Source organism: Schistocerca americana, chromosome X (assembly GCF_021461395.2).
Source record: "Schistocerca americana isolate TAMUIC-IGC-003095 chromosome X, iqSchAmer2.1, whole genome shotgun sequence".
Taxonomy (NCBI): Eukaryota; Metazoa; Arthropoda; class Insecta; order Orthoptera; family Acrididae; genus Schistocerca; species Schistocerca americana.
In genome coordinates, this window is record NC_060130.1 from 929,883,114 (window position 1) to 929,893,789 (window position 10,676).

At 43.9% G+C, this 10,676-nt stretch overlaps 1 protein-coding gene across 1 annotated transcript in view; it reads right to left on the bottom strand.

Moving 5' to 3' along the window:
- The window catches only part of LOC124556406 (glutamate receptor 3-like), a 192,290-nt gene extending 191,615 nt beyond the window's left edge, over nucleotides 1-675 (bottom strand). The window contains exon 1 of the mRNA XM_047130366.1: nucleotides 653-675. Coding sequence (XP_046986322.1) covers nucleotides 653-675 — 23 coding nt within the window. The remainder of the gene's footprint in view (nucleotides 1-652) is intronic.
- Nucleotides 676-10,676: the final 10,001 nt, after the last annotated feature.

Below are 10,676 nucleotides of genomic sequence, written 5' to 3' on the forward strand. Positions count from 1 at the left end.
GCGAGGAGAAAAGGTTCTACGCTAGCAGCAATCTCATTGGCTGCGTTACATATTAATATGCCGATCGGCGGAAGCAGAATGTGGTCCGTCTCTAAGACAGCGCCATCTCGTAGTGCGGAGACGGACGAGCGCTGCGCCTGCGCTGTTGTGCTTAGCGGGATGCGCTCTAGTGGGAAACTGGTGTACGCGCTGACTACGCGGAACTACGTACACAACAGTGCAAAACTGAAGTAATTTCAATTTTACGTATTTAATTCTCATCTTACGAAGTGCTAAATTCAGTGACAGTGAAATTTAATCGTTCTCTGTATTATTTTTGATATCAACGTGGTTCTTGATTTGTGATCTGATTGAATAGCGAACAACTGTCTCCATCTTAGCGTCAGATATTTCTATTCGCAAAACTACAAAGCTTAACAACTCGTTGGCCACAAGGCCCGTATGGACGGAGGAGAACTGCAGAAGTTGTCTTACTGAAGCACTGTGGTGTTGATTAAGGAGATTTACTCTTGTTTTACTTGGAATTACAAATATGGAGCCCCACTGCACGTCAGTTCTCCTGAAAACGGCCTAAAGAAACATCGGTGATGTCAACGACAGCGTAAATCTGTACCTCCACATGCTGCTGTCTACTAACAAGACCTACACTAACTGGATCAAGGAGTAACTCGCCATCTTCGACGTGTATACAAAACGCTGTACTTCGCCCTACCTTGCCGATTCCATCGGAATTTCTTTCTAGTACTGGAACCGAACCGTCTTTATGGGTTCAACACTAAAGAATACGGTTGTCACAGCAGAAAGTCGCTTAAAGGAATCACGATAATGCCCTTCTTCCCACCGAATCTGTAATCCTTCCTGCCCGAAAAATTTTTCCCTTACGTCTGATTAGCTGGAGCTTCGTTTACTATGCCCTATAGACGGCAGAGCCCGCCCTTGAAGACTTCATTGAAGAACTTACAGATCATCATTTGGATGTATGAAGCGCATGCAACTTGAAAGAAATATACCTGACATATATTTGTTCCCATTCTAACGTCAACACCTTAATCCCCTAATTTTACAACCGAAGAGAATATGTGGTATTTTACATTTTGTGTCACAACGAGCTTCGTTACATTACACTATGTGGTCAAAAGTATCCGGAAACCCACACAAACATATGTTTCTCATATTAGGAGCAGTGTACTGCCATCTACTGCCAGGTAACCCACATCAACAACCTCAGTAATCAATAGACATGGCGAGAGAGCAGAATGGGGCGCTACGCGGAACTCACGGACTTCGAAAGTGACCAGGTGATTGGGTGTCACTTGTGTCACACGCCTGTACGCGAGATTTTCACACTCCTAAACATACCTAGGTTCAAATGGTTCAAATGGCTCTGAGCACTATGGGACTTAACATCTGTGGTCATCAGTCCCCTAGAACTTAGAACTACTTAAACCTAACTAACCTAAGGACATCACACACATCCATGCCCGAGGCAGGATTCAAACCTGCGACCGTAGCAGTCGCGCGGTTCCGGACTGCGCGCCTAGAACCGCTAGACGACCGCGGCCGGCAAACATCCCTAGGTCCACTGTTTCGACGTGACAGTGAAATGAAAACGTGAAGGTACATGTACAGCACAAAAGCGTACACCACCACCTCGTCTGTTGACTGACAGAGACCACCGACAGTTGAAGAGGGTCTTAATGTGTAATAGGCAGACATCTATCCAGACCATCACACAGAAACTCTAAACTGCCTAAGTCTCCACTACAAGTACTCTGACAATTAGGAGGGAGGAGAGAAAAATGGATTTCATGGTCGAGCTGTTGCTCGTAAGCCACACATCACGCCGGTAAATGCCAAACGACGCTTCGCTTGGTGTAAGAAGCGTAAACATTGGACGATTGAACAGTCGAAAAACTTTGTGTGGAGTGAGGAATCACGGTACACAATGTGGCGATCCTATGGCAGGGTGTGGTAATGGCGAATGCCCGGTGAACGTCATCTGCCACAGTGTGTAGCGCCAACAGTAAAATTCGGAGACAGTGGTGTTATGGTGTGGTTGTGTTTTTCATGGAGGGGGCTTGCACCCCTTGTTGTTTTGCGTGGCACTATCACAGCAGAAGCCTACATTGACGTTTTAAGCACCTTCTTGCTTCCCACTGTTGAAGAGCAATTCAGGATGGCGATTGCATCTTTCAACACGATCGAACACCTGTTCACAATGCACGGCCTGTGGCGGATTGGTTACACGACAGTGACATCCATGTAATGGACTGGCCGGCGCAGAGTCCTGACCTGAATCCTATAGAACACATTTGGGATGTTTTGGAACGACGACTTCGTGCTAGGCCGATACCTCTCCTCAGTGCACCACTCCGTGAAGAATGGGCTCCCATTCCCCAAGAAACCTTCCAGAACCTGATTGAATGTATGCCTGCGAGAGTGGCAGCTGTCATCAAGGCTAAGGGTGGGCCAACACCATATTGAATTCCAGCGTTACCGATGGACGGCGCCACGAACTTATGAGTCATTTTCAGCCAGGTGTCCGTATACTTTTTATCACATAGTGCATGTTTTCACTCTGCAAGAAAAGCTTCAAACGGCTCTGAGCACTATGGGACTTAATTTCTGAGGTCATCAGTCCCTTAGAACTTAGAACTACTTAAACCTAACTAACCTAAGGACATCACATACATCCATGCCCGAGGCAGGATGCGAACCTGCGACCGTAGCGGTCGCGCGGTTCCTGACTGTAGCACCTAGAACCGCTCGGCCACTCCGGCCGGTTCGGTCTGCAAGACAGGGCATTAACTGTAGAAACAACAGGTCAATAGGCGTGCAACGCATGTTTAACTTGCTCAGGATGGACGAGCTTGTAAAGGATTTCAACAATAGTAACTCCAGATAGAAATATCAAGAATGTAGAAAAGACAGATTACTACGTACCGTCTGCTAACTCCAGCATCTCGGGCCGGAGGTGTGCTTGCTTGTGTGTGTGTGTGTGTGTGTGTGTGTGTGTGTGTGTGTGTGTGTGTGTGTGTGTTTCTGTGTTTACTGACCAAGATTGTGGCCGAAAGCTATATGTGAGTGTCTTTTAATCGTGCCAGTCTGCGACTTGAGGTTTCTTCCTTACAGCAAGTAGCAGTCTATCTTCTTCTATATTGTTGTTTTTAAGGAGTCGCCGTATTATGTTGTAAAAGTAATGTTTCAGTTTAGCAGAAGATTCTATTGATTTCCACAAACTTAAAACATGTTGAAGAGAATCCGACAACACTGGTGGGAAATACTCCCGTGTGGATTACGGACTTTCATTTTCTGCATTCTCATGGACGAATTTCGCGAGGAACGTTTTATTTCGTTCTTGGTCCGATGAAGACGTTTACGGCGAGCGTGAGATGTAGCTGAAAAATGCAACGGCATTCAAAAAGTGAATAAACGCCGAACAAGAAGACGTTGATTACATACAGTAGGAAACACAAGAGACACAAAATAAATAAAAGGGAGTTGACTACCCACGAAAAAGCCGGAAATTTGGTTTCGAGTAGTGATGTGGCACAAATATACATTAGTTCCTAGCATTTGCAACCGACTTTCACTGACATTATTTCTTTTCATTTCACAATCACTGATTTCATCTACATCTATTAATTTCTTTCAGCAAACCTAGCTCAACTGTTATATAATTTTTCAGAAAACATTGTTTTCTAATATTCCTTTATTCAAGGAAATCGTTCCTCTTTTAATATAGTTTAACGAGATCTACCGATGCAGAAAGACATTTTAACAATGTGGAAATAATTATGATAACAGAGCGGCACTGATGATAGAAAACGGTCTGCAGCTTCAAAATCTTCAGCATATGATGGTCTGCGGCATCTGAAATAAAATAACCTATTTTCTATTACTTTGGTGCAAAAAATTTGGTGCTCATACCCTGACACTACGCAAAAAACTATTTATTTCGTAATAACTTTTTTGTTTCTCTACCGTCTTCTTCAGCTCACAATAACTATACAGGACGGTGTGTTGCTCGGTATAAAGCAGTACTGTTATAGCTGGCAGGTCTGTACCACAGAGTGTATCAGTTTCATGTCGATAACATAAAAAAGGATTTCAGTATTAAGTAATGAGGCACGCTGTACTCATGGGATGATGTGTTGGGTGCTCTGTTGTTTCTGATGTACACATACATAAATTGTTTTCCACCTAAGCTGTTATAAGATACACATTTTGTACTTTTGCAGATGATACAGACATGTGAATAATAAGAAATGAAACAAAATCGCTTTGATCTTTGGAGAAGACATGTAGTCTTGAAATATAAATAAAACGTAGAATCGCGGCTTTGGTTGCGTTTCAATCTATCTGAACAGACAATTTGTTTCAGGTTTACAGCCACAGTCCGATGTATAAGTGCAAGAAAAAAACAAAAGTATTTAAAAATTTGTGAAGTATGATCATCAAAATATTATTCAGGGTGGGGAAGGTAGGACAGGCCTCCTGAGATATATCCAGAACGAATAAATACACTATTTTGTCAAAAGTATCCGGACACCTGGTTAAAAATGACATAAAAGTTCGTGGGGCGTTCTATCGGTAATGCTGGAATTCGATATGACGTTGGTCCACCCTTAGCCTTGATGACAGATTCCACTCTCGGAGGCATACATTCAGTCAGGTGCTTGATGGTTTCGGTTCTAGGCGCTGCAGTCCGCAACCGCGCGACTGCTACGGTCGCAGGTTCGACTCCTGCCTCGGGCATGGATGTGTGTGATGTTCTTAGGTTAGTTAGGTTTAAGTAGTTCTAAGTTCTAGGGGACTGACGACCTCAGATGTTAAGTCCCATAGTGCTCAGAGCCATTTGATCCATTTTGCTAGATGGTTTCTTGGGGAATGGTAGCCCATTCTTCATGGAGTACTGCACAGAGGAGAGGTATCGACGCCAGTCGGTGAGGCCTGGCACGAGGTCGGCGTTCCAAAACATCCCAAAGGTGTTCTATAGGATTCAAGTCAGGACTCTGTGCAGGCCAGTCCATTACAGGTCGTGGAATATGAACAAGTTCTCGATTGTGATGAAAGATGCAGTCGCCATCCTGAATTGCTCTTCAACAGTGGAAAGCAACAAGATGCTTGAAACATCAATGTAAGCCTGTGCTGTGATTGTGTGACGCAAAACAACAAGGGGTGCAAGCCCCCTCCATGATAAACACGACACCATAACACCACCGCCTCTGAATTTTACTGTTGGCACTACACACTGTGGCAGATGACGTTCACCGGGCATTCGCCATACCCACATCCTACCATGGGATCGCCAAATTGTGTACCGTGATTCCTCACTCCACACAACGTTTTTTGGCTGTTCAATCGTCCAATGTTTACGCTCCTTACACCAAGCGAAGCGTCGTTTGGCATTTACCGGCGTGATGTGTGGCTTACGAGCAGCGGCTTGACCATGAAATACAAGTTTTCTTACCTCCCTCCTAATTGTCATTTGTCATAGTTCTGTGGGGAAGCAGCCTACTCACGCTGTATAAAATTCATATCAGTCTTTCCATTGTGTGCCAGCCTAGCTCTGACATCATAAAATGTTGCGCAATACTTTAAAAATCAAGTAAATAACCTGAAACGTTTCTAGCATGTCAGGAATAATACTAAATCAATATTTGTTGAATATCAGTTCAATAACTTTAACCATTTTCGAAATTTGGACGTTTTTCTGTAAAAATCATTGGAGCAACAGAAAAGAGCTAGAAACTTAAAAATTTATATTTGGATTCCTTTGTCATAATAATTTAGTAGAAACAGTATTCTGAATCTCACAAATTAAAATTTTTGTTGAAATTCATAATTTTCTGTTTTTTGTCTTAAAAGTTAAGGAAGCAAGATAGATTAAGTAGGCGAATAAATAAGGCTAGGATGTTTAAATTTAAGTAGAAGGGAGATCCGCTATAATCATAAAGATTTGAGAAGTTTCAATTGAATAACTATAAAACTATAGCGATAGCGTATCTCCAAAGGGCACGTTCAGAGCTCGTCTACTGCGTGTAGTGTAATTAAATTAATTCTCTCGCCCAAAATAATTGACTTAGCCACGTCAGACTTTTATTACGATTACTTACCTGTGTGCTGAATGCATATTTAAATTGAGAGCTTCATCAGCCATCAGCAAAGGAAGCGATGATTTATTCGATAACTTTAAGTGGTGCATTACTAGCCCAGCGGCTAGTCGGGAGAGCCGATTTGATCAGGCGTTCCCTTAGCCGTCCGCACCGCGGCTTTATATATAAGAACGCTGCGCGAGGAAGTAAGGCCCCAGTTCTCTCCAGACGATGATTAGCACACAATCTGTGCCGGGAGTCGCGTCGCGTCGCGTCGGGTCGGTATCATTGTTATAAACAGCCTCGGATGCCGTAATAAGTTACTCGGGATAGGCGTAACAATGAAATCATTTTCGAGTCAAGTGTTAATTCTGGGATAACTTTAATGATCTATCTTCTGTTTGCGTATGTCGTATTTTCACGTGCCGCCGCGGGACAGACATTCTACCATTATTTAGCGTGGCGTTTGATGAACATTATCATCAAATTATGGCGAGCATTCACTTAAACATTTAATTTGAACAGTTATAGTTGCATCAGCGCATTAGACTCTGAACTGCTCTGATAGTTGGATTGTGTGGATTCTTTTTTTTTTTTTTTTGATATGTGACTTTCAGAATATAGCGAATGTTTTTACTGGATCGTTTTTGATTATGAATCCCAGGCAATCTCCTAATTCCTCAAAGCTATAAGCTGTAGCTATAAGTGTATTTCTCAGATGAAGTGGGCACTAGGAATTCTAATTACAGGCTTCACGTTTTGCTAATCACTTTCTGTTTGCCAATATTGTAGTTAGAGAGTCAGTGTTGAGAACGGCAAAAGACAGCATAAATAATAGGAACATTTATATAACAATTAATTCCACCCGCCGCCCCACATATGGTTAATCGGCCGGGAAATGCATCTTTTCTACATTACAAACCAAATATTATTAACAACATCACTCCACCAGCCGCCCCACAATTGATGCATCGGCCGAGAAATGCAATGTTTCTACATTACAAACCAAACATTAATTAACGAGTATTAATTCCACCAGCCGCCCCACAGTACTTGCAGTGGATCCCGATGCAGTTTCGAATTCCTGTGTGATGGTCTGGACAGATGTCTGCCTATTACACATTACGACCCGCTTCAACTATCGGCGGTCTCTGTCAGTCAACAGACGAGGTGGTGGTGTACGCTTTTGTGCTGTTCGTGTACCTTCACGTTTTCGTTTCACTATCACATCGAATCAGTGGACCTAGCAATGTTTAGGAGTGTGGAAATCTCGCGTACAGGCGTGGGAAGCAAGTGACACCCGATCACCTGACCACGTTCGAAGTCCGTGAGTTCCGCGTAGCGCCCCATTCTGCCCTCTGACCATGTCTAATGACTACTAATGTCGCTGATATGGAGTACCTCTCAGTAGGTGGCAGTACAATGCATCTGATATGAAACACGTATGGTTTTGAGGGTGTAAGGGTATTTTTGATGACATAGTGTATGTCGCGGTTCGTCCGACAATATGGTGAATTTTCTGACTTAGAAAATAATTTCTGTCGTTTATAGTCGCCGAATCTCGACACCGACTTTTCTAACGCAACTGTATACTTTTTTCTTTAGCATTCAAAAAAGATTCCAAGAGAATTTCCCTGACAGAACATGTATGGGATTTGATCAAATAGTCTCAAGACAACAGCGCCGTAAATCAGTGTCCAGCCGTCAGGACAGGAGGTTCCACAGCCGTCTACCCTATTATACCAGATGTAAGCAAACACCTAACTCGGATATGATTCTCACGTTTACCTGTGTTCTCCTGTTGTAGCAACCAAATAACTTGTTCGTAAAGCTATTGGGACATTCGCAATGTATACGACAGTTGAAAAAGTGAGCATCGTTTATAGCAAATGTCGCCACCTAATTAGAGCAGTGATGCGGTTGTATGATGCAGAGCACACATTTACAGATGTTATAAAGAAATTTTGTAGCAACTGAAAATGTGGAGAATAAAGTACGCCGAGGAAAAAGAAGAACAACTGACGAAACAAATGAAACTATCATTTTAGCAGCAGTAACATGTAAGAATCTGCTTAGTCAATTACAATCAAACCGGCCGGAGTGGCCGAACGGTTCTAAGCGCTACAGCCTGGAACCGCGAGACCGCTACGGTCTCAGGTTCGAATCCTGCCTCGGCCGTGGATATGTGTGATGTCCTTAGGATAGTTAGGTTTAAGTAGTTCTAAGTTCTAGGGGACTGATGACCTCAGAAGTTAAGTCCCATATGGCTCAGAGCCATTTGAATCATTTGAATTACAATCAAGACTTTATAAAAAATGGCAAAGGTAATGTTAATCAGAACACTGGGAGGACTTGTGGTCTTAAATAACAGTAGATGTATTCATTAACATCACAAGACCAAAAAGTGGCTAAAGAAACTGCACACAAATATGTTTTTTATTGGATAAAGGCTTTCAATGATATGCGGTCTATGGTGAACAAAGTGATCAGATGGGGATCAACACATGACACTAACTACAACTAATCGCTTTACCTAACTTCATACATGTGAATCCGTGATATGGCCGAAAAACTACTCTGCTATCAACCATGTATACTCTGCTATTCCATAAAGAAAAATATGGTTCCAAAGAACAGGGTGTTGAGAACCATATACTGGACCCCTACGCTGTAGCAGTGATGCTAGTGATGCTAGTAGCACTACCTCTGATGGTTCAGATGGTGACTGGCATAGGCTCCAAGGCGTACAATAGTGCCGCGCAGGGTAGCTGCGTGGTCTAGGGCGTCTACTCACGGTCCGTGCGGCTCCCCCCGTCGGAAGTTCGAGTCCTCCCTCAGGCATGCGTTGTCCATAGCATAAGTTACTTTAAGTTAAATTAAGTAGTGTGTAAGCTTAGGGATCGATGACCTAAGCAGTTTGGTCCCATAAGATCTTACCACAATTTTTGTTTGGTACACTAGAAAAGGAGACAAGTCACACTGCTTACGTAAAGACCTGCAGTTCTTTAGTAGCGAAGCGCCAGTACAGGAGTGTCCTCTTCTCTTTCTCTCAGCTTTCCTCGCCAGCTTGGTAGCATCTCACATTAACATGCTTAGACTACTCCCACTTTAACACAAGCCAATCACGAGGTGCAGTGGGGCATTCGAAGCTGGGAGACAGCCCCTTGCTCTGCATACACAGATTTCACCAACCAGCGACTTTAAAAATTAATTGGGAGAAAAGGAAAAAAGATTCACGCTGCAGCGAAGTGTGCGCTGATATGAAACTTCCTGGCAGATTAAAACTGTGTGCCCGACCGAGACTCGAACTCGGGACCTTTGCCTTTCGCGGGCAAGTGCTCTACCAACTGAGCTACCGAAGCACGACTCACGCCCGGTACTCACAGCTTTACTTCTGCCAGTACCTCGTCTCCTACCTTCCAAACTTTACAGAAGCTCTCCTGCGAACCTTGCAGAACTAGCACTCCTGAAAGAAAGGATATTGCGGAGACATGGCTTAGCCACAGCCTGGGGGATGTTTCCAGAATGAGATTTTCACTCTGCAGCGGAGTGTGCGCTGATATGAAACTTCCTGGCAGATTAAAAGGTAGGAGACGAGGTACTGGCAGAAGTAAAGCTGTGAGTACCGGGCGTGAGTCGTGCTTCGGTAGCTCAGTTGGTAGATCACTTGCCCGCGAAAGGCAAAGGTCCCGAGTTCGAGTCTCGGTTGGGCGCACAGTTTTAATCTGCCAGGAAGTTTCAAAAAAGATTCAGCTTCGCAGCCTCTTTCCCACGCGTTTACGCTGTGTCTTTGCTAAATGCATGATCTGGATGGAACCACAGCCCTCCATAAAAAGACAGTTTTCTCCCCTGTTGTGTCCATTTCGAACTTTCCAAAGGATGGCCATAAAATCGCTAAAAGCCTCATGCCTTCACAAGTACGTTTTGTGGCAGAGTCTGGACGCCTGGGCGCCGCTGACCTGTCCCACAGAAATTTGCAGCAACTCACAGTCGTCTCATCGGCTTCCTGCCTAACAAGGGCCCATTCTCTGCTTTATTGCCGGTTATCAATGCTCTGCCCATAGCAGCAGCGACTCCTCAGCGCTAATGGACGCCGCCGCCGACCGACTGGCGCCATCCAACGTGTCTGCGCAATGAGAGCGTGGAACTGGGCAGTCCGCAAACGTTTTCTCGCAGGTTCTACAGAAAAAACGCTCTCCTCGTCCCTCAGCCGCCGTACGCTTTTACTGCAGTCGTTTAAATCAACACCTTCTTCCTTTCAACGCAGGTAAAGCTTACCGCTATTCCTTCACTAGAGCACACAAGCAAGAGCGCTAACTGCTGCAAACCATTTCCTCATATGAATGAAGTCCGATCATATCCAGGTATAGCAACGAAGTAATAAAGATCATCTTCCCTAGTAACATTAAGTGGCATGACGCCGTATCAGAAGTGAAGGTGCCCTGCAATCTCTGAAAAACGCAAAGCAGATATCACTAACAAGCACCTCGAAAGAACGAGGGGTGTTCAATAAGTAATGCAAAACATTTTTTTTCGATCAGCTTCAGTTGAAACAATGCGGAATTTGCTATGGGACAT